Source organism: Zingiber officinale, chromosome 4A, assembly GCF_018446385.1.
Source record: "Zingiber officinale cultivar Zhangliang chromosome 4A, Zo_v1.1, whole genome shotgun sequence".
Classification (NCBI taxonomy): domain Eukaryota; kingdom Viridiplantae; phylum Streptophyta; class Magnoliopsida; order Zingiberales; family Zingiberaceae; genus Zingiber; species Zingiber officinale.
Window position 1 is genome coordinate 97,032,532 of NC_055992.1, and position 25,031 is coordinate 97,057,562.

Here is a 25,031-nt window from a genome sequence, read left to right on the forward strand (position 1 = left end):
ATTAATTTAATTTAACATGTTATTCGAATTTATTTATTTAATCCATCTTATATATATTTTAAATGAATATGAATAAACTCTAATTCTAAACTTATTCGTAAACATGGGATTGATTTATAGCTTTAACGGTCAGGTCAACGTTCTTATGCTCATTTTTAATTTTAAAAAAAATCTTATAATACACGCTGTTGAAATCCAAATATTAAATCCTTTAGTTATCTCTCAGAGAAATCCAATCATGGTAAATTCTAAATTGAGCCCGAAGAACCTTTAGTCGAACGGAAGACGTATTTAACAATTTGGGTTTGGGCCGAAGAAGGCAAACATTTTGGGTCCAAATCCATGACCAGCATTGTCCCGTACCTCTCTCGCCTGAACTCGTTGTCTCCGGAAGATCGAAGAAACCTCCGAAGTCCCCTCCCCCCTTCCGTTTAAACCCTACTGGCCCTTCCTCTCTAGGGTTTCGAAACGACGAAGATGGCGCCCATTCTCAACTACGAGCAGCACGCGCAGCGCCTCATCGAGCCGGATCTGTGTACGTATTTTCTTTGTGTTTTTTCCCCTTACATCGATTTCGGTGTGGTCGGAGAGGAAAAAGATGGTTTGTTCATGGAGGTTTCTGCTGTTTCTTGGCTTTCGCAGCGGTGCAGATGCGGCTGCAGATGGTGATGGAGGTGAGGGATAGCCTAGAGATCGCGCACACTGCGGAGTATCTGAACTTCCTCAGGTGCTACTTCCGCGCCTTCACGGTGATCCTCACACAACTGACGTCGCCTCAGACCACCGAGAGCGTTGAGCACAAGCTTCGCAACGTAGTGGTGGAGATCCTCAACCGCCTTCCTCACAGCGAGGTGCTCCGCCCCTTCGTCCAGGACCTTCTCAAGCTTTCTCTGGCCGTGCTCACGAACGATAACGAGGATAACGCTTTCATTTCTGTTCGCATCATCTTCGATTTACTTCGCAACTTCCGCCCCACCGTCGAGGCTGAGGTCCAGCCCTTCATCGATTTTGTCTGCTCCATCTACCGTAACTTCCCTGCCACCGTATCCCACATTTTCAACTCGAACAGCAGCCCCAGCACATCTTCTTCCACCGGGCCTACTGTCGCCTCCCCTTCCCCACCGCCACCTCCATCTTCCCATCTATTGGGAAGCAGGGGGGATGATGGCAGTGGACTCGATGCGCCACCTGGGCACGGTGGCATTGGCGGGGTGGTGTCGCCCTACTCAGGGACCGGGCAGTTGAACCCTAGCACGAGGTCGTTCAAGATAGTCACGGAGAGCCCCCTGGTAGTGATGTTTCTGTTCCAGCTCTACCCGAAGCTCGTGCAGACGAATATCCCTTACCTTTTGCCACTTTTGGTTTCTTCCATCTCCATAACTGGGCCAGAGAAGGTCTCCAACAATCAGAAGCCCCAGTTTGTGGAACTAAAAGGAGCACAAGTCAAGGTCTTCCCCTCTGTCTTTCTCCCTCTATCATTATAATTCTAATCAGCTTGTCGATTTGATGTCATACTTTATTTCCTTGTGATCCAGACTTTGTCATTCTTAACTTATCTGTTGAAGACCCATGCTGATTATATAAAACCTCACGAGGAGAGTATTTGCAAGAGTATAGTGAATTTGCTTGTAACTTGTCCAGATTCTGTCTCCATTAGAAAGGTGGGTTGTCTGCTGAGTAAGAACACATTTTTGTTAATTTTGGTTTATCTTGTTTCAAAGGTACGTTCTCTCCCATTTTCCAGGAAATGTTGATTGCTTTAAAGCATGTTCTCAGCTCTGACATTAGGAGAGGATTGTTCCCTCTTATCGACACACTTTTAGATGAAAGGTGCCAGCATCTTATATTTGTTTTGGAGTTCAATTTCCCTCTTTGTTTTCTCTCATGTAGCTTGCTTTCAGTCTGGGGATGATTTGGTTTCCTCCCTTGTACTATGATAAGGTGCAATTATATTTTTGCTTATGTTATTTTGTAGTTGGAAAAAACAAAACTTGCCTCTGATAATTATGTAGCCATGTAATCTTAACTTTGTTCTTATCTGAGATTCAACACAAGGGATATTTATAGTCCAACACCTTCCATGTAATAAACATTTGAGTTTACCAATTAGGCTTAAGCTATAAAGTTGCCAGCTACATGAAAGCAATGGAGCACTATACAATATCATATGCAAAAAGTGGATATTTTCATTATTACGGCAGTAGGGAAAGACACTTGTCTTATTTAAGTTAATAAACTATCATCTAGATAATTGATATTTAATTTATGGATAATTTGCTCATTATATTATTGAAGCATAATGCTAGTAGCCTAATACTATGTGGATAATGTGTTAAAAATGGTCCTAGTTGGTAGATGATTGGCCGGATGCATACTGCCTAGGCAGTCAACAATTGTGCAATTCTATTCTTCTACAAGTCGATTTATTTTGATATTATTTTTTTTATAATTGACATAAAGAAGTAAAATACCAAAATATTTATAAATTTATAATACACTAGTTGAAATGTTTCATGGGCATCTCAACTTGAAAGGGTAACATGAAAGGATTACTCAACTTGAAAGTTTCATCGAAATTCAATAAAAATGTTGTGGAAGGAACAACTCAGTCACAATGAAAGGAACAAATCTTCATGATGCAAGAAATAAACTAAGTGACCTGGAAATGAGAATAGAGAAGAACGACCACGGAAATGAAATGCCAAATCAATAGAAGCTTGATGTCACATGGAATAATGGTGGATAAGAGCTTTGTCAAGAACACAAGAGAAGGTCGAATAGTGTTTCGGAGAGAGAATCTTGGTGTTTGGTTGGGTATCATTGCCTTTTCAGTTCCCTCTTGAAGTCCTCCTAAGTGTCTATTGAGTGAAGACCCTTATTCCTATGGTGAAACTTACAACGCCACTACATTTGCACAACCTCTTTTAAATAGATGGATGCACCATTAATCTTCGAAGTGTCATCCTATTTGCCCTTAAAGTAAAAAAAAAAAAAACTCTCAAGGTTGTACAAGAAACTATCAACCTCTTTGGCATTGTAGTCATCTTATAGATGGCTATTATTGACATTGGGATAGAGTTGTGGTTCCTCACACTTATACCTTGAACTAGTCCCACACAAGGTTGTCAAAATCGAGATTCTACGTTGAAACGGAAGGGAGTTGTAGAATCGTAAACTCGTAGTATCGTAACACGAATCGTAAGTTTCTACCAAAATGTAAAATTATATATAAACATATATATACTCATAGAAAATAACATAGATAAGATTAATAACCTCAAAAACACATTAAACATTTGATTAAACTAAACATTTATAAGGTCTTCTACAATCCACACATAAAATAAGTCATAAGTCACAAATTTTAGATAACATATAAGTCTACAACATGAAAAATAATAGTCAAGTTCTAAGCTTCATAAATTCATGAATTCATAATCATCCTCCATGTGTTCTTCATCTCCAGCATCCTCCATGGCATCTCCACCTTCTTCAACTTCATCATCATCATAACTAGGCAGCTCCAAATCATTATGAGGTGCTCCACTACTAGGTCCTTCTTCAACTGAAACCAAATCTTCATTGAAGCATCCAAATCTAAATTTTCACTATCATCCACAATCCAATCATCATCAGAAGCTAGGTCATCAATGCTATAGTCATTGACTTTCCTCAATTCCTTCTTCTTGGCTAATTTTGAATTAGCCATCACAAAGACTACGTCATTCATCGTTTTTGCCTTCAAACGATTTCTTCTCTTAGTGTGGACCTAAATAATAACAAAATCAATTAACACATACTCATATAATCACATACAACTAGGTAATTTCATTCAAGAATGAAATGCAATACCATCTCAAATGCACTCCAATTCCTCTCACAGCCAGATGAGCTGCATGTCAAGCTCAAAACACGAATAGCAAACTTTTGCAACTCAGGATGTTCATAACCATATGATTCCCACCATTGTGCTGGAGTTTTGGTTTCAATTCCACAAGTGGCTACTGCACTACCAAAGAATTTCTTTCGATATTTGAAGTCTTCCAGTTGAGCATCAATCTTCTTTACTTCTTCCATACTTTCAACCATCCTTTGTAGACAATCATATATTCCTCTTTTCACTTCAAAGTCAGCTTTAAAATTAGGACTGTAATGAAATTGAGGGTTAAGGTAATAGCCTGCAGCATGCAAAGGCCGATGTAGTTGATTATCCCATCTTGCATCTATAATTTCCCATAGAGGCAAGTAACTAAAGAGTGAGAAAAAATTTGAATTAGTTTCCAAGAAATTATAAATTTATACGAGTATTTAATAATTAGTAATAAATTAAGTTACCTTTTCTTAATACCATTAAAGGCAGCTTGTATCTTTTCTTTGGCCCTGTCCATTTCCTCATAAATGAACCCCATGGCAGGCTTCTCATCTGAGTCTACCAAACGAAGGACTTTGATCAAAGGATAAGCACTCCTCAAGCATGTAATAATGCTTTTCCAGAAGTCCTTATCCATTACCACATTTTCAATAACCTTTCCATCTTTAGTCTTTGCAAATTGACTAGATTTCCATTCTTTGGATGTAAACATTCTAATCAATGCTCCCTTATTGTCATTCAAGCAACCCAAAGTCAAGTAAGATGTGGCAAAACGGGTAGTGGCTGGTCTAATCAAATCCTTTTCTTTGGTAAAATGATGCAATAGAGAAATAAGCGCAGTCCTTGAATAGATGTAAGTTGTGATCTTTTTACCTCGTGCAATTGTCTCTTTATGTATTGGTATCTTTTTTTCAAAATCCTCCAACATTAAATCGATGCAATGAGCTGCACAAGGCGTCCAATATAGCCTCTTTCTCTTCCCCATCAACATCTCCCCGGCTGCTTTGTAGTTTGCTGCATTGTCTGTGACAATTTGCACTACATTCTCTTCACCAACTTCTTCAACAATTTCATCCATCAACTTGAAAATCTTGTCAGCTGTTTTAGATATATCAGATGCATCAATTGACTTCAAAAAAATGGTTCCCATAGGACTATTAACCAAGAAGTTTAATATAGTCCTCCTCCTCTTATCTGTCCACCCATCAGTCATAATTGTGCATCCCATTTTCTTCCAAAATGCTTTGTGCTGCTCTATAACTTCTTTGGTGCAATCAACTTGTTGTTTCAAATACTTGACTCTAATCTCATGGTAGGATGGAGGCTTAAAGCCAATACCATGTCTTGCAACCAAGTCTAGCATCTTCTTGAATTCATCACTTTTTGCCACATGAAAAGGTATAGCATTATTGTAGAAAAAAGAGGCAATCCCTTGGCAAGCTTCCTCCCTCAAATTCTTCTTGAAAATGCCATTGATGGTAGTTTGACTACTCACACCCCTTTTCTTGAATAGATCAGCAGGATTCTTTGCAATTTCTCGCCTTTGTCTTTTTGCACCCTCCACCTCCTCATCTTCATATTGGCCAAGAGGACTTGAATCACTTGATCTTCCTTCAATCTCCTTTGCCCTCTTTATTAAATTTTCTTGCAATGAGGATACAATTTTCCACATTTCCTTCCTTACATCATCACTAACAGCCTTGCATGCTCCAACATCCTTTTGTGTTCCTGCCAAATGATGCTTGAGTCTATAAATCCCTCCATTTATCACCTTTTGACAGTATTTGCATTGCACTTTCTTTGGATTTTCATCAACTGCAATTCCATGTTTCCAACCTGGATCAGATCTATTTCCAGGAGCATTCACTGCCAATCTTTTGGAATATGAAGTTCCACTAGTTGTGGAAGCTACGCTTGGAGTGGCTGCACCACTATTGGAGCTTGCTTCACCAGACCCACCAACACTAGCTTCTCTACTCATTTTCGTGAAATTAAAGAAGAACAAGAACACCACCACGCAGCTTCAGCTTCACCAACGACACTGCAACTCTGCAACAGCAGCTCGCGAACCACAGACGTGGCCAACAACCTTCAGAGATGCAGACGGGACAGAGACGGCCAAAGAAGTAAAGAACAGAGACCCACAGATGAGATAGATGGAGAAGGGACAGAGGCGGATGGTGGCGTACCTTTAATCGAAGTCAGTCACAGTGCCGGTCGACGCACACCGGACGCACAGGGAGGAGGAGACAGGCGCGTACGTGAAGGAGACGATGGTTGCTGAAGAAGAACGAAGCACAACAGTTGCGACAACGATGGCTCGCGACGCGACTTAGGAAAGTTAGGGTTTCTTGGACCCGTGTTTGATCGATCGCTGCGATCGACCTTCCGGTCTTGGAAAACCAACGGACATTTCGCATAGAATCGCTGGACTCTTACGAGTCTACGATTTCCGCTACGCTTCCACGCGATTCTGCACGATTCCACCCGATTCCGCTTCCGCCTGGGCACGCAACGCGGAAGGCCACCAAAAACGCGTAGAATCGTGCGATTCTACGTTCAACATTGGTCCCACATGTGTGCCTATCACTCTCCTTGTGTGTGCCCGTGTTCATTTTTGCCTATATGTTTGTAATTTCTACTGCATAAATGCTTAAGTTTGACAAGCTCTTGACTGGCAGCTTGCAACTCCACATGGTAAGTATTCTTCCAATCGTGCATGACTTTCTTGGTGGCGACACCTAAGTCTCCACACTTCGTCTCTACCCCATCTAAACAATTGGTGAAATCCCAATAATGAACTTTACCTAGAAGCAACCTGCCTTGTAGATAACTTTCTTCAAGGTAGCAACTCGTGCTTCACTACATCCACCTCTGTTGCCTTAGCCTTGTTACATCTTCCTTGTATGTGCTACTTCTCTAGGGCACAAGATTGATTTCTCAAAGTTTCAGTGTCCAACACCATTTCTCTTAAACATAATAATTAGCTGCAAAATGATGGGAACCTAACTTGGATACCATTTGTCACTGGCCTAATTTAATTTTAGCAGCATTCGCTAGTGCGACACTTTGATAACTTATTTCCGCAAAGTTGCTAAGTAAGCCTAACTCGCTAGTGACCTACACAAGAGAAGCTAAGAGGGATCGATAGGGCTTGAGTGATTAGTAATTAAAGAGTACTTTTAATTCTCGAGGATGATTTACAAGTGAAGGGAGGTAGTTATAGGCATCTTCCTCCTAAATAGAGTTAGGATCGATTTGATCTTATGGTATACATTACGCATTTAGAAATATCCTATAAATATTTAGATATTTTTATGATTTGTCAATATTTTCATGGTAAGAAAATCTTAGAGATGCTATTTTCATGGTATTTTCGTTGTCATCGTCGTTGCTGGTGCTTTTATCTTGAACTCTGTTTATGAGATTTGCAATGTTCTTCACTATACTCTTAGGAAATGATTCTGACTATTTACTTTGACTTTGTAATTGCTAGAGTTTTAATTGGGACCGGACGGGTTTGTATTGAGACATTGAGACCATTAGCTTATAGCCTTCTTGCAGAAATGGTACACTATGTTCGGGGGGAGCTTTCTCTTGCTCAGGTTTGTTAGTCTGTTCAACTTGTATTACCTTTGCATACTCGCTAATGTTTTATTTATCGCAATATTTCTCATGCGAGGAGAGATACCCAATTGGTGAGGGGAAAAAATCCACAACCCTTTACTAATTGATAATGAGTAGTTTTATCATGATGAGAAGCAATTGTGCCATGGCATCCAAACCAATTCTGCTAGTTTTGTTTGTCGTCCCTAGTAGTATTTGGCCAAAACCACGATGGGAGCTCTAGTTATAATTCATAAATTATTCATTGAAATTTAGTGACTAGCTTTCTATATAAAAGGAAAATGGCCTAGATAAAAGCTATCCAAGATGCTATTTACTGGCATTTCCTGGAGTGGAAATCACAGGATGCAGGGAAGCCATTGGGAAGTTATTACCTCAGTTACATTCCTTTTTGCTTCTGCCCAAATCAGGTCTGAAATGTTAATCTTGTGTGTTTGACAAGCTTTGCCTCAATTTTATATCGCCAAACACTTTTTCGGGTGTTTTAAAGCATTCAATTTCAGAAAATAAAAATTTTCCTTTCTCTTTCCTGCTAAGGAATTACAGATTAGGAAAATACTTCCCTATGCAATTTTCCAATCTCTTTTCCCTGTCTCATTTCTTTCCCTAACTTTTGCTCTTGCTCGTATGAATCTGATCCTAGAAAAAATGTTCTGAAGAAATTCAATGAGATATACTGATAATCCCATTATAAAGCCAGCAAGTTGTCAATGTAATTGATATTCCTTTTTTTTAATAAAGTCAGGAGCTAGATTGTTGTTATTTTATGTGGTGTATCTCATCTCATCATATAAAAAATTACTAATCCTTCATATGTAAAAATATAAGGAAGCATTTAATAAAAAAATTACCTTTTTTGATATTTCCATTTCTTCAAGATGTTCATCCTATATTCCTGTACAGTTATTTTAGTACAATGACATACTTCTGTATAGAGAATTATACCAGCTTCAGATCTTTTTTTTTCCCCAAATTTGTTTCAAATTTAAACTTTAATTTTCTTAAAGGATATTTCTCGAAAGTTGGTGTATGTATTTAGGGATGTAAACGAGCCGAGCTCGAGCTTGTTCGGCTCGGTTTGACTTGTTTAAGTTATATTCGGGCTCGAGCTTGGCTCGAGCTCGAATCGAACTTTTATTACAAGGTTCGAGCTCGGCTCGTTTTGGAATTATTAAGCTCGCAAACAGTTCGAGCTCGGCTCGTTATTAGCTCGATAATCATAGTTAACGAGCCTAATTCGTTAAGCGAGCTCGGGCTCGTTTTCGGGCTCATTTTAGAACTCGTTTTTTTGGCTCGTTTTAAAGCTCGTTTTAAGGTTCATTTTAGAACTCGTTTTTTTGGCTCGTTTTAGAGCTCGTTTTTTTGGCTCGATTTAAGGCTCGTTTTACGGCTCGTTTTTTGGCTCGTGAGCCTACAAACAAACATGTTCGCGAGCTCACGAGCCGAATATCCTTAAGCTCGAGCTCGGCTCGATAAAACTGTCGAGCTCGAAATCGAGCTCAAGCTCGGCTCGATAAGATAAACGAACGAACTCGAACGAGCTTTTTATCGAACCGAGCTCCGAATAGCTCACGAACCATTTGGTTCATTTACATCCCTATATGTATTGATTCATTAGCATTGATTTAGTGCTCTCTTATTCTGATTTCCTGAGAGCCACTAGCAGCATAGCCAAGAGCAAACGGTTTACCTACTCCTACTTTTTTACCTAATTCCGTTGTACATTCTTTTAGTAAGAATGAAATCTAATCTGCACAAGTTGGATTGAAACCTGCAATCAGTCAGTTAATAGCAGACCACTCTGTCACCGAGCTACTGAGAAAAACAGAAGATTCGACTTGATAGAGTGTCTCACATTCTGAACCCATGAAGATTATAAATCTCAAGCTTCCTTATATCATTTCAGTGAATGGTTATGTAGATTTTTGTCTCGTCTTCTTGCTGTGTCTCATATGACATATATGACTATCCCAATAACTATATCAGAATGCAATTATCTAGTAAATGATGTTTTTTTTACATGAGCTTTTACAACCATTTTTTCACAAAATATTTCTGGCACTTGCTACCCCCATATGATAGTTCATAATCCTCTTACAAAGAAAATCATCTGAATTTTTTCGTATAGGGAAGTTTCATCACTAAATTTTCATTTGAACAGACAAATTTGCAGCCTTTGAAATCAAATTGATATTGATTAACTTGGCTTGCTGCTGATCTCTTTCTTACCATGAAAACTTATTTTTGAGCAATTTTGATTTAACTAGGTCTATCGATTATTCAAAAGAATAACTGATTCTGTCAATTTAGTAAAGCAACATAAAATCCTCATTGACACTGACTTATGCTGATCTGACTAAAACTGAGAAAGCCAATGCTTGTAAATTCCTGGAAAGTATTGTCAAAATTGCTAAATATTTATTCATCAATTTCAAAATGAACATTTCTTGATTTGGATGTCTAATTGGATTGGGATTGACGAACACTCGAATAGTCTGAAATTTGCCAATGAATTGGAAAACTCGTTGAAATCACGTAGAATTCCATTGTGAGATTGATAATCATGTGAAATTCATCTGGAGGCAACCAAAAAACTGCTAATAATTAAATCAATTTGAGTGGACCAGTCAACTAGTAATATATGCCCAGAATTACAGTTGTACTATGGCATTTTGGGGAACACAATAGGGTTTGAAGCCAAGGTGAAGGCTGATAAGTAGCTGACAGAAGAGAGGGGATGCCTGGAGATTATACTGATATGTAAGACAACACTCAAGCTACACTAAAATGCTCAAGAAGTGAAGTTAGTAACTATTAACTTGAGTGATACCATGGATTGAAATACTGAGCCGTGGCACCCGGAACATGTGGTATTTATTGTTCCAACGCGGGATTGGGAATGGTACATACCGGCACCACGACCGCGAAGCTGTCGCTAGGTCGTGACAACCTTGTGAGGTCGTAGCGAGGTTGCAGAGGGTGTTGCAACCTCAAGGAGGCCTTCCGCGCCCTTGCGGAGGGTGCCACGACCCTACAGCTTCCCTCCGTTGAGGCGAAGGGTGCTGCGTTGGGCGGCGACCCTCTGCGAGGGGCACAGGGACACTGTGCCTTCGCAGAGGCCCTCTGCAGGGGCACGGAGTGCTGCGACCTTTGCGGGTGGTGGCCGGGATGCTCACACGATGCCCACAAAAGAAAAAATAAATAAATTAGAACTTAAGTTAATAATTTCAATCAACTTCCAGTTATGAATATGATAATTTAAATAGGCTTCATTAAAGCCCCCATGGGTATGGTGAAGTGGTTAAGGCGTAATGAGGATTCTCAAGGTGTCGTGGTTCAATACTTTGTTGGGACATGTTTGATGCTGAATTTAGTGGAAAACTTGGGCTAGGTGGTCGTGTACCTAAGTACGCATGGGTGGAAGCCCATGAGTTTGTCTTCACAAGCTGAGTACTGATTCGGCGTTAGATGGTCTTATAGGGATGTCGAAGACTGCGAGGGTTGGCTGCTGACGACCTGATGCTGCGCTTCTGTGATTTAGACTCGGGATTGGTGGGAAACTTATGTGGGGTTAGGCGGTTCATTTCTAGGATTAGTTGGATTGTAAGAACTGGACATATGGGTTATCCAAAAAAAAAACTTCATCAAAGGCTAATAAAATTATCTCATTAATTTAATATATATTTTATTTATTTATTTATTTTAATTTCAAAAATATATAATAATTTTTTATTTACTAAATAGTGATGCAATGATTTTTTTTAAAAATATTTTATTTTTATTTTTTAATATTTAAATTAAATTATTTATTTTTACTAATATATTTATATTTTAAAAATACCAAAACCATATTGACACGGGTCATAAATCAAAACTCCGATACGATTCGAGATTTTAAACCGGGAGCAATACTTATTGTTAAGAAAAGTAATACTGATATTATTTTAAGGATGGAAAAGATATCTAAGGATGACAATGGGGCAGGGCGGGGGTGGGTTTGTCATCCGATCCCCGCCCTTGAATTATATCCCTGCCCTCATCCTCATCCCCAACCACGCCCCCAAACCCGATTTTTTCTAATCGGGGAATCCTCGGCCCCAGCCCTGTAGGGATTAAATCCTCATCCTCGCCCCCGTCCCCGCCCTCATCCCCAAGTTTTTTGATCGGGGAATCCCATCCCAATTTTTTTTGATCGAGGAAACCCCAATTTGTGAACATTGTTTAGGGAGAAAAAGAATGACAATTTTTTCTAATCCATGATTTGAGGGAGAAAAAGAAGCCCCAAAACCAAAGCTAACCTCACAAACAAATAAAATATTACATTCAAGAATGACAATTACTTCTGCCATGATAAAAAATGATATGTTATGTTTCAAAAAGCTTATGCCATGATAAAAATGTTAATAACTCAAAGTGTGTTCTTCCAACATAAACAACAAGAAAGGCAATTGCTTTTGAAAATGAAATAAACCAACAAGGAACAAAAACAAAGAAGGGAACCAACAAGGGGAATTATAGATGACTAAAAATATCTGGAGAATACATATTAAAATCATAAGGACCAAATCAGCAAGGAAATTATAGATGCTGATCAGCTGACTTCTGGAACGTCACAATTATCTCCACGTATCCACATGGAGAAAAAACTTGCTGCAACACCTCCACTGTGATGGGATAAAGCATTTGATGAATTGTAACTAAGTGAATTCGATTGGGTGGTGAATCCTGAATGTTCAACAACAATTCATTAAGACAATGGAACAATGAAAGAATGAAGTAAACAGAAAAAGTTGTGTATTCCTAGACAGATATTATGGTAAGCATATTTGACAGTGTAATAGAGAAGTTGGAAAACAAGATAGTATACATAAGAACAAACATTTGTTAATGACTTATTGGTGAGATAACTGTGCTTAAATTTAAAGAAATTAAATATTATCCCATAAAATTAAAATACGTTTGATTGATAATGTAAAATTTAGAGCGAATTTGAACACAAAATGTGAATAATATAAGTGGAAAGTGTGAGACAAAAATCATACACTATTTTTATAGTGCAATTATGCAACTTGATTGAAAAAACAACCAACTTATTCTAACCATAAGAAACTTGAAGAATGTCACATTTGCAAAACCTTTAACCATAAGTGTAGTAGCATAAACAAGACTATAAAGTTTTTAGCATCCTTAACATTCATATGACACAAACTGGTAATTAATCAACTCAACCTAACTCTACCTCTTGTCTTGCACCAATCATTTTCACTATTTGCTAAAACCCATAGGCCTATATATTTTTCTCATGTCACAAAGGCCTATATATTTTTCTCATGTCACAAAGTCAGCTCATCATTTTTTCCCCAATTCTTCCAATCAAAGGGGCACAAAAATACAAGTAAGTTATTTCAAGAAAATGACAAATTTGAATTCTAATCAGAAACCAATTGAGATTTGAATTATAATTAGAAACCAAATGACGTCAGAGTTACTTCTAACATTCTATGGAGTTATTGTCGGTGACTGTGCATGAGTAAGACTCCGGCTCCTACAAAATAATAAGACATATAGAAAAAAAGATTAATTAAATTTAAAACACTTTAATACAATAATAAAAATAACTTACCTCTATATCATAATCATTGTCAAACTTTTGATCATTTGAAATTGTAGAATCTAATAAGACAAAATAAATAACAAATATTTAATGAAAAACAATATAGAAAGTATTAGAAATAATTTCATTTGAAAGCTAATTAATACCTTGAATTTCACTCCATAACCAATCTCGAGTACACATCAAAGCCTTGACAGTTTTATAATAAAGTCTATTATGTGAGCACTTAAAACTCTCCCACTAGTACTGAATGTTGATTTGGAAGCAACGGTCGTCACGGGAATGGCCAGCACATCCTTAGCAATATCATGCAAAATGGGATATTTGATTCCATTTGTCTTCCACCAACATAAGATATCAAACTCACTTGTTCTTGGCAAAAGGGACTCTTCTAAATAATAATCCAAGTCCGACTTCTCATGTTCAGTACTAGTATTAGAATCCATGAACATCTCAAATTTATAAGCGTAACTACCACGCGGTCCATGCTTAGGAAATGGAGGCCTTAAAGAAGAAGAAGATTGTGAATTTTTCACTTCCTGCGATTGTTTGGATTTCTTCTCATGCTCTTCAATCACATCACACAACTTTTTCTTTAGTTTTTCAATCTCATATGAAGACATATCACCATAAACAAGAGGATAATAGAATTGAACGATCTTCTACCTCAGATCTAAAATACTCCCAATTGTCAATAAACAATTCATCACTTCCCAATACTTTTCAAACTTTAATTTCATATTTGTTGCCATTGTTTTCACCACATTTTCATCCGAGAGAAGCTAATCACCAATTGCCAACTTAATATCACAAATAGTTGAGAATAAAAGATTTATAGTGGGATACTTCGTATAGGAAAACAACTCTGTGGCATCAAAAAACATCTCCAATTTAGAAGAAATATCTCTCACTTTTGACCAATCTTCTTGTGTGGGAACTCTTTTATATAAAGCCACACATTGTTTCAAACGAGCAAACACAACTTCATATTCCAATGCAATGTTAAGCATTAAATATGTAGAGTTCCATCGTGTTTTGCAATCAAGTTCCAGTTTCTTTGTGCTTGGAACCTTCAATTGTCAAGTTGTTTCAATAAATTTTTCATCTCTTTTTGGAGTTGATGTCCAAAATGCGACACTATAACGAATTGTTTCAATGCTATCATTGATTAATTCTAGTCCATCCCTCACAATCAAATTCAAAATATAGGCACAACCAAGGTTTGCAAAATCGCGATTCGGATGGTAGGATCGTACGATCCTACGATCCGGAAATCTAAAATCGATCTAGGATTGTGCAGAATTGAGTTTTGCAGTAGGATCACAACAGGATCGGTAGGATCGGAACAGAATCGATAGGATTGTAACAGGATCGGAGCAGAATCGGAGCAGGATCAGTGGAAGTTTTGAGAGGTCATAATGTTTGACTTGGATTGAACTACGGGGCCTATAATATATCAAATCAAAGCTCGTTCAGAGATCTTTAATAAATTTCAAAGTTTATCCTTAATCACTCTATTTCAAAACAAAAAAATATCATTTAAATCCTTTTCGGATGCCCAGAAGATTTAATCTTTTTTTATTATTTTTTCTTCTTGTTGTTAGGGTTTTAAATTATTTAAACATATGTTTAATTATTTTTGAGTTAGTTTTTATCAATAATATTCTGTCATTTCTTTTCCTCAAAATGATGAGTTTTTGGATGCCTATTGTCTAGTATTGACATCAATCAGTCTTTAGAAGATTATTTCCGGCGTTCATATTTGAATCAAAGGATTCAATATCTTTTGTTATGTATGTTAGGTGTTTTGTTGGCCGTTAAATTGGATCATCTTATAAACTAAGGAAATATTTTTGACGTTGAATGTGTTATTATTATTGTTTTAATAGAAATTTTATATTCTTTTATTTTATGATATGAAAATATAAATGTTGTTACTATGCGAGAATGGTAGTGAAATTACTAGTTAATTTAAATTTGTACATGTAGTAATGTAATCTGAGGTGTTGAGTGTAAATTATTGTATATATATGCAAAATTAGTTATCTATTTATATGTAAATAATTTTTTTAGGTATTTTTTCTAATTATTAATCATATATGATAAGATTTTAAGGGTTTTTGGTAGGAACGTATGATTCTACGATCCGATTCCGATTGATCCGATCCTGACCTTAAATCGATTCTATGTAGGATCACGATTCTACAAATTATGGGCACAACACTGCATGTGAAATAATTTTCCTTCTAAGATAAGTGAACTTGGAGGAAGCTTGTACAGAATAAGCTCAATCATAGCGTCATTAGTTGTGCAATTATCAACAATTAAAGTAGATAACTTATGATCCAAGTTCCAATTTAAGAGGCAATCAACAAGTGCATTTGTGAGGACCTCAGTATGTGGACACGACACATATATAAACCTAGCAAAAAAACAAAGAAATATAATAAATTTTAATGATAATAGTAATACTATTAATGGTAAATACAAGTATAAAGTTAAAGAGAAAAAAATTTACTTGACGAGACGACTGTGTAATTTCCATGAAACATCGATGAAGTGTGAAGTGATGGCCATGAATCCTCTTTTCTGATTACTTCGTCCACATATCAGTTGTCAACGCAATCCGACTAGCCTTAGAGTCTAATAATTTCATTGTTTTATTTCTTTCATACTAGAATATCTTCATGATGCGAGTCTTGATCGTGTTCCGGGAAACAACTTTAAATATTGGTTGCAAGGCATGAGAGTACATTCTAAAACCCACATGATCAACCATAGATAACGGATACTCATGCAATATAATCATATTTGCAAGCTCTGCCCTCGCTTGATCTTGGTTGAAATGGTATGTCCCAAGTTGCATTGTTCCATCATTGGATTTTGTTGGCTGTAATAGAGATTGTTTTATGGTCTTCTATTTTTTGTGCAAGCATGTTTTTATGTGGTCAAGTAAATGGTTGGTACCATTCTTAGTATCACCATGTAAGGTCTTCTTACCATCATTGCAGACCAGTTTCCATTTTCCTCCAATTAGCTTTTTCTCAAAATGATCCCATGCAATAGATCTAAATTTGCTTTTCATTCCACCATCTGTATCCACAATTTCAACATCCAAAGTCTTATTTAGAGTTGCTTCGTTTGCCTCGATTGGAACACCCTCATTTTGTGAATGCGATGCTGTCGATGCATAGAAGAACAGGCAAATAATGACAGAAGACCTGTTTGAAGCAAATTCATTCCTACGACATCCACTACTAGAATGAGATCGCATCATCAATAGCTACACCTGATCGACCGAGCTTAAAGAGAAGAGAGGGGTGGTTCACGAGTCTCCAACAGACAGGTTCTCCACTAGAAGAGAGTTGCCCTCCTATACTAAAGGAAAGACCAATCTAGGGGCTAGGTCATCCATTCCACTTCAACTAGAACCTCCTTCAAAGCAATCGAGTGAAGCCTTGAATGAGAATACTTCAGTAGTCCACCAGAGCTAGCCAGCTAGCCATCCAACCAAGCTCAAGCAATCAAAGAGCAAGCTCCACCATCTCCCCAGTAGAGGAAGCGAAGTAGAATTCATGAATCCAGGAAGAGAAAGAGAAGAGAGAAATTGACACAAACAAAAACTTGAAATATGGCTCACCTCACTTACCGGAGCAACCTTTGAAATGTTAAACTGCGGTGGAAATTGAGTGGGGATGTGATGAACGACGATGGATACGACAGGCAAGAGCCGATGGGAGATGTAGATTGCAGAGTCCAGTGATCGATGACATACGAGGATGTGTAGGCTAATGCCGATGATGGTAGACTAGAGAGGCACAGGGCAAAGATCGAACTTGGAAGGGAGCGACGACGGGAGATTAGAGAGGCGTCGAAGGGAGCGGCGTCGGCGGAGATCGACGCAAGCGAAGGGTAGAACGGCAGAGGGATTTTTATCTGACTTTTATTATTATTATTATTATTATTATTAAAACCGGGACGGATTCGAGGATGGGGATAACATCTTCATACCGCCTTGGTTTAACTTCGGGGATTTTAAAAATCCTTGAACCTGAACCCATACCCGAAACAACTCCCCGAACCCTCTCCCATTTTGGGTTTTTCCTACGGGACCTTGAACCCGTAGGGAAAATTGCCATCCCTACTGACATCAACCCAAATAATGCTCTATATTATTGGTTTATTGGGCCAGTGGTCAGTGGGTTCATGTTGGAATACATGACGACCTGGACATCTATCTGGTTGAACTTACCTAGGTAATATATATTAGAGAAAATATTTTAAATTATTTATATTAATTCAGGGTAAATCTACAAACCTTGAACTTGAAATCACATTCTTAATTTTAATCTGGCAATTGTCACTTTATTCTGTTAAATTCTAAAAAAAGTAAAGATGCAATATATTGCACAGGTGTGTAGGATAGATAAAAGTAGCATTATACAAGACAAGAAAATTCAAGTAAATTTGATCATTCAAAACATTGGCAATTGGTATTTAGTCAGAAAATCAAGATCATAATTTCAAAATATTTTGACTATGCCTTGAGCAAACCTGTTTAAGATTTTTAGTTCTGCAATCTTCATTCACTTTTGAAGCTACTGCTATATGCAACAGAATAAGTACATGCATAATCTTCCTGAGAAAATGATGTTAGTTAATATTTTTTTCATTTTGATCTTTTCTTTCCTTGTTTGATAGTTGATCCAATTTCCAGATGGTACATGTTATTTAAACTTTGGATGAATTCACTCTTAGCCGGTCTCAAGTCCGGATAAAGGAGGAGGGTTGCATAATTGCCAGCTAGCGTTAAACTAAGACAAATGTTCAAATGGATCCATTAAACAACAACAACAATGCCAACCCCACCTAGTGGGATAAGGTTTGGTTGTTGTTGTAGTAGTATATGTTATTTAAACTTTGCCACACAATTCTGTTTTTGCCTCCACAATTAATATACATTCATATAACACATGGGTGTTAAGCATGATTTATAATGTATATGTTAGAACAAATTTGTTAATATAAAAATTTTTAGCACAAAGCCACACACATGTACTAGATCATTTTTTTTAGTTAACATATTCATTGTTGTTCTCATTAGATGCTTGGGTAGAGTTAAAATATTTGGTTTTGAGCAAGGAATACTTGGCATGGGAAATGTCTTGTTAACCAATAGAATTTCCTTTTGGAATGTTAATTTATGTGATTTTTTTGTTATGAGTGCTAGGCCAATTTGATTTGACATGAAATCCACTAAGAACTTTGTTGCTACATATTTACACTAAGGGATTATTGAGCATCAGTTTTATCTCTTCAAGTTGTTTGACTAGCCAAGTATATTGTTATTTTCTTTTGCATTTGCAATCAATACTGCTTGATATTTCTTTCATGCAGTTGTCGCGGATTATCTATCTGTTCTCAAGAAATATGCATGACTCATCTTTAACCCTGGTCATTCACACAACCTGTGCCCGCCTGATGCTTAATCTGGTTTGAAACTTTGTTTCCCTGAAGAAAGTTGAATCAACTTAAATTCTTACATACTATTTTTGAATAATCTGAAAATAATTTTCCTAATACATATATTTTATCATTGACTGACTATTTTGGGCCTTAGGTGGAGCCAATATATGACAAGGGAGTCGACCTTCAGAGCATGGATGAAGCACGAGTTTTATTGGTACAAATTGTTATGTTTTTGATCTAGGTTATTTTGTCCATAAAAAAAAATATTTTTCACACGTTTTTTTTGGTTCTTATTGTTTTTCATGTTTAGGGTCGCATTCTGGACACTTTTGTTGGAAAATTTGGATCCTTCAAACGCATTGTACCTCAGGTACTTTGACTCTCTGTTGATTCAAACCTACCTCTACTGTGTTACATATGGTTATATCAATATATGTAACTTTGTATAATAGTTAAGCTGTAGTTTTCTATATTTCCTTTTTTATGTTTGCTTCTGTTACCTATTGATAAAATCTATCGTAGTTTGTTGTTATAGGTGATAAGTAATAGTTTGGTACAGTCGTGGAATCTCTTCCTGGTGCTTGCAAATGGAAGGATTATTTAGTTTCCAATGAGCACTGATTTAGTAATTACTGAACCACAATATATAAAATGTGCATATACTTTTTGTCCTTGTTTATGCATGTATCAGCAAGATGTCAAGAGTAGGTCCTCATGAAATTTGTTGCGTCTTGTAATGTATTGCATCTGTTTTATCACTTTTTGTTTCATACGTACAGCAACTTTTCAATCAAGGCTGCAATGATGCAAGATTATATCCTTGATTCACAAGTAAAATAATAACTGAACAAGGGCAGAGTTAGGAAATTGCAATCCTCTTGATAATTTTGATTCTCTATATTGTTGCACTTGTGAGATTTTCTTCTTACCACTGCGGTTGTGCTCATACTGGAGTTCTATCGGGGCAAGGTGTATATGTGGCACAAACATGGCCACGGTTCTGCAGTAATGCAGCTGAGTGTTTATAGTGGAGGTTTGCTATACTTGTGTTGGAATTTCAATTTTCTTGTCCACTAATAAATTGGTGCAGTACTGTATTGGAAAGTGTGTGTGGGTAAGGGGTGCGAAGGAAACTCTACGTAACTTTAAAGGAGATTAAAATAATATGGGATCACTAAATCCTAATGATGTACAAAACCTAGGTAATCTCCAATAAGTCAGGACAGAAGAGCTAATTTTTTTTTTTTTATTGTTTTCATAGTTTGTTCCACTTCTGCAGCCCGGCTAGGTGCTCTCTCCGATAATTCATTTGTTCTTGCATAGTTAAATCTTCTGGTTATATTCACATACACATTGGAGCATTTTTTTGTCTGTGTTAATTGTTATTACATGTGCATGTTCCTAGTTTTGCAATTTACTTTCTCATCAAGTGTGTCTAGATTGGGTTTGTCTTGTTTAGCATCTATCTTCTTACTACATTTTGCACACTGCTGCAGCTCTTGGAAGATGGAGAGGAAGGAAGAGAATATTCTTCCTTGAGGTCAAAACTTGAAGTTCCCATTCAGGTACTGAAATACATTTGTTCCTCTAAAACTTCCTGGTGCTCTTCTGAGGACTTCCTTGATGTTTTACTAATACTCAGCGTCTGTTGGGTCTTTGCTCCATTTTCTTCCTTCGACGTTTTTTTTTTCTGTAGTTGTGTTATCTTGGTGTTGTTTTACTTCATTTTGTTTCATTCACTTCCATCATATACCAAGGAACATTTTTCTGAAAGTTAGCCCTAAAAGCTCTGAAGTAAAAAATACCAAAATTACCAATAACACTTATCTATATATTTCTGGCTGCTCCAAAAACAACAGTTTCTACCTTTTGTTTCTGCTTTGTCATATTACATTGCATACCTATCTTTTCATTCTTGATTCATGCTTTGTTGTAGTTTAGAATTGGTCAGTACATTCGTAGAAATTTAATCGGTATTCTCGTGCTTTATTAATCTGTTTTTTTTTTCACTCTTCCTGTAGGCTGTTCTTAACTTTCAGACTCCATTGGAATATGCCAAAGAAGTCGGTGATTACAAAAATTTAATTAAAACATTGGTGATTGGTACTGACTTTACTACTAGACCCTTGAATTTAATATTATTTATCTAATGCACTGCAGTTATTTTGTCCTTTTTCCCATCTGAAGAAACTTATGGGTCATAATTGTACAATTACGATTTGTCTAAAGACCAATTTGTTTGTGGTCTTTCTTTTCTTGGGTCTTGTTGTGAGAGTCCTGTGTTTGATGATCATATCCTTCACTTGGGCCCTGTATGCAAATCTAAATAGATGAACAAAGATGATCTCCTAGTATATGTAATTGGCACAATCAACTCAATTAAGATCAAGAAGATACTGTAAAACAATTTTGATTGATTCCACAATGACAAACAAAATTACAATGAAGAGAATTTCTGGCTATTGTGTTGTCTTTGTGTGCTATCTTGTTTCTTGGGAAATATTTTTCCTATGATCTCTGATGCAATGTAAAGTCAGGCTTGAAGAAAATTTTAATATTAAGTCTGTGAAAGGACCTACAATGGAAGTTATAGACATTTTGGAGGAAAATGACCTCCCAAAATGAGTGACAGTTATCTGTCCCCATCCATTTGCAAGCCTTCTGCCTTGATCGGTGAGTGCCCCTTTGATCAGCGACAAACCTCTCCTCTGCCTACTGTCCTCATCTGCATACTCTCCACAATCCTCCCTTGTCAGTTTGTCAGAGAAGAGGGAGAATATTTTCCTCTCCATTCAAACACAAAATCTCCTCTATAAACCATGGAAAGTACATTATACAGAATATACCTATGTGAAACAACTAGGCTGTTAAAGACAAATCTTACATGTTTTCTGAATTAATGTTACATGACACTGCGACTTCGACTGATGTAATTATGAAAAATGTTAGCACTATTGTCAGCTTATTAATTAATTGTTAGTTTTAAGCTTTGAATATTGTTGTGAATTTCTTGGATTCCAAAGTTATGGCAAATTAAAATTTGTGATCGTGGTAATATTCCAATTGAATGTTGAACAGTTGAAGGACATAAAGCCATTTAGGATGTTTTAGACATGTTTAGATGATACCTTTAGATGCATAGTTGAGTTTGGGGGCACATAGTTTAACCCTCATATGTAAATTTTGTACAATACACAGTCCAGTATTTCAGTGATTATGAATCATTGTTTCCTAAAAATATTGCTGACAAGTTGTTGGATAGATGTTAGGGGTTATTATAAATGCTAACATTTGCTTTTATGTTAAGAGTTAGCTAAGTGAGTAAGTGTTGAATTGGTCAAGTCTATGAGTATTGTTTGTAATGCCCAAAAGAGACCTATGCATGGTTTAAAATCTTGACCCGTGCCGAGGTTTCCTTCTCGGACTGGAATGATACAGTTTTGGTATATCGTATCATGTTGATATGATTTTGGTATTTTTTAAATATAAAATATATTAACTAAAAATAAAAATTTAATCTCTCTCTCTCTCTCTCTCTATATATATATATAATGGGATAGTTTTATTAGACTTTAATTAAACTAAATTATACGCTTTGTTTCTGTTCCGTGCAGGGTCGCGCGTGTCGCGGCGGCTGCGGGCCTCTTTAACGTGTCTACGGGCTTGCGCTAAGCGTCCGTAGTCTCCGTGGGCCCACGTGACATATCCGTAGGGCCTCAGAGCGTGTTAGTATCCGAGGCATGTTAGTTTCGGTCGTGGGCGGAATGAAATATTTCGTTCGTACTTGACGAAACGACACGATATTTTAAACTGTGGACCTATGTAAATCACTTTTTGGCAATTATGTCTGTGTTGTGGACTATGCGTTCGGATGGTATTTACCATGCTGGCATGGAATCAGCATCATGATCGCGAGGCCGTTGCGAGGTTGCTGATGGTGCCCTGATCTCGCAGCGGCCCTTCGTGAGGTCACAAAGGGTGTCGTGAGGTCATGGCGGCCCATCACGGGTGCTCCGGGACCAAAACTCTAACACTGGTCGAAATTTTAAATACAAGAGCTTGATTAGGAAAGTATAAAAGAACATTTGGCTGTATATGCTGTATAGTTCTAGTAGTGATCTTTCATTAAAATCAGATCTGAATATATCTGAAAAGGATCCATGGACCATACCCTTATCAGCTGTGATCTATTATCTGTCATTAGGCATCTTTTTTTAAGCCTTTCAATCATGATGCGCTAGTGAGGTTTATTTCCTTTCTTAAACTTTGGATGTCAGTACTCCATTGTGTTTTATAATATTGATTTGCTGATAATTACACAGGAATGAAGACTATAATTTGGAGCATTACAAATGCTCATATGCCACGCTCACAGGTTTAGATATTTTTATTTTAACTGTGGAACCCAATAGGATATTTGTAATGATATTCTGATCTCAATTTCTTCACATAGGTGTCATCATCATCACATGGTGCTCAACAGCAAATGCAGGCCTCCCCATCAACTAATGTTCCACTTCCTCAAACATTTAAAGGGATGCGAGAAGATGAGGTATTTCGGGTTGTCTTTTCTTTTTGGCCTCATGTCTTTTATCCTGACTTTCTGTTGAAATAGGTTAGGAAGGCAACTGGGGTTCTGAAGAGTGGAGTTCACTGCTTGGCACTATATAAGGAAAAGGATGAGGAAAGGGAAATGCTCCAGCATTTTTCACAGATTCTAGTTATAATTGAACCTAGAGACCTCATGGACATATTTTCTCTTTGTATGCCTGAACTTTTTGAATGCATGATAAACAACACTCAGTTGCTTCACATATTTTCTACACTCTTGCAAAATCCTAAAGTACTCCGCCCCTTTATGGATGTCTTGATTCATTTCCTTGTTAATAGCAAACTTGATGCTCTAAAGCAACCAGATACTCCTGCAGCTAAGCTTGTTTTGCAACTCTTCCGATTTTTGTTTATGGCCGCTGCAAAGGCTCCTGCAGATAGTGAACGAATACTTCAGCCTCATATACCTGTCATAATGGAAGTTTGCATGAAGAATGCTACTGAAAGTGACAAACCTCTTGGCTACATGCATCTTCTTCGTTATATTTTTCGGTCAATGAATGGTGCAAAATTTGATACCCTTCTACGAGATCTTATTCCTTGTTTGCAACCTTGCTTAAATATGTTGCTATTGATGCTTGAAGGACCTACTGCTGAGGATATGAGGGATCTTATCTTAGAACTCTGTTTAACATTACCTGCACGTTTAAGTTCTTTGCTTCCACACATTCCTCGTCTTACAAAACCTCTTGTTCTTGCTCTTAAAGGAAGTGACGATCTTGTAAGCTTAGGGCTCCGGACTCTTGAATTTTGGATCGACAGTTTGAATCCTGATTTCTTGGAGCCTAGCATGGCGAATGTTCTGTCAGAGGTTATACTTGCTTTATGGTCTCACTTAAGACCCCTACCTTATCCATGGGGGACGAAAGCATTACAACTTCTTGGTAAGTTAGGTGGTAGAAATAGGCGTTTTCTTAGGGAACCCCTTGCTCTTGAATGCAAAGAGAATCCTGAACATGGTCTCCGCCTGATTCTTACATTTGAGCCTTCTACACCATTTTTAGTACCTTTGGATCGGTGCATATATCTTGCTGTTGCTGCTGTTACACAAAACAATGGTGGCATGGAAGCTTTTTACAGGAAACAGGCTTTGAAATTTCTTCAAGCATGCTTAGCATCACTTCTGAACTTCCGAGGAAATGTGCCAGGCGAGGGAGTTTCTGCTGGTCTCCTTGGAACACAGTTGGTATCTTCAGTGGATCCTTCTAGGCGTCGTACTGAGAGTTCAGAGATCAAGGTTAGCTTGATGTTTCCTGCATTCCCTAGTAATTCTTTATTTTTTTTCTTATTTTAATCTACTTCTCGATGCTTTAACATAAGGAAAATTAATCTGATGCTTTTCTTTGAATAAACTTTTCATTTATATTACTTGTTCATGTTATGAAGTTAATTGATCAAAGCATGAAACCTATAAAAGTTTGATTAATGATTGATACTTTCAAAACTAAAGGTTTTAAGTTAAGTAGAATCAAACTCAATGTATATGTTGCAGTTTCAGTAAAAAGAAAAGAATTGCTGGAATACTTATTTAACTTAAAATGAATGGACATGAAATTGTTGCGAGAGTTGCTTAGATATTTATAAAGATGTTATTGATAACATAAAAGTGGACATTGAATTGGAAGAATCTTTTAAAGTCTTGTATGATTATCGTGCACCCTTACGTCTAAGAGGAAATCTAATAATTCAACTATACGATCCATCCTACTTTCTGAATTAGAGTTTTGGGCAGTTAGGAAGTAATAGCTTACAAAGACGTTTAATATGAATCTGTGGAGTTAGAAGGAAAAATACTTTCTTCTTGAAGCAATTAGGAGCAGCTCTAATATACAATAAATT

General features: G+C 37.1%; 2 protein-coding genes across 2 annotated transcripts in view; one reads left to right on the plus strand and one right to left on the minus strand.

Moving 5' to 3' along the window:
• The first annotated feature begins 339 nt into the window (after positions 1–339).
• The window catches only part of LOC121970268 (transformation/transcription domain-associated protein-like), a 42,187-nt gene continuing 17,495 nt past the window's right edge, over positions 340–25,031 (plus strand). The window contains exons 1-13 of the mRNA XM_042520864.1: positions 340–535; positions 643–1,448; positions 1,536–1,661; positions 1,745–1,830; positions 7,368–7,476; positions 18,510–18,605; positions 18,733–18,795; positions 18,892–18,951; positions 20,078–20,146; positions 20,603–20,684; positions 22,904–22,956; positions 23,035–23,133; positions 23,197–24,429. Of these exons, the coding sequence (XP_042376798.1) occupies positions 478–535; positions 643–1,448; positions 1,536–1,661; positions 1,745–1,830; positions 7,368–7,476; positions 18,510–18,605; positions 18,733–18,795; positions 18,892–18,951; positions 20,078–20,146; positions 20,603–20,684; positions 22,904–22,956; positions 23,035–23,133; positions 23,197–24,429 (2,940 nt within the window). The 5' untranslated portion in view covers positions 340–477. The remainder of the gene's footprint in view (positions 536–642; positions 1,449–1,535; positions 1,662–1,744; positions 1,831–7,367; positions 7,477–18,509; positions 18,606–18,732; positions 18,796–18,891; positions 18,952–20,077; positions 20,147–20,602; positions 20,685–22,903; positions 22,957–23,034; positions 23,134–23,196; positions 24,430–25,031) is intronic.
• Positions 3,749–6,115, minus strand: LOC121970269. The gene is made up of 2 exons (XM_042520865.1): positions 4,336–6,115; positions 3,749–4,249 (listed from the first exon to the last, which is right to left on the minus strand). Exons 1-2 carry the CDS (start codon positions 5,850–5,852, stop codon positions 3,829–3,831), a joined length of 1,938 nt encoding a protein of 645 aa, XP_042376799.1. The 5' UTR covers positions 5,853–6,115; the 3' UTR covers positions 3,749–3,828.

What these genes read in the sequence shown, in the direction of transcription:
- LOC121970269 (XM_042520865.1), bottom strand. Translation starts at nt 5,852, where the DNA reads ATGAGTAGAGAAGCTAGTGTTGGTGGGTCTGGTGAAGCAAGCTCCAAT. An exon ending in TTTAATGGTATTAAGAAAAG is followed by an intron (nt 4,250 to 4,335) that starts GTAACTTAATTT and finishes CTCACTCTTTAG; the next exon opens with TTACTTGCCTCTATGGGAAA.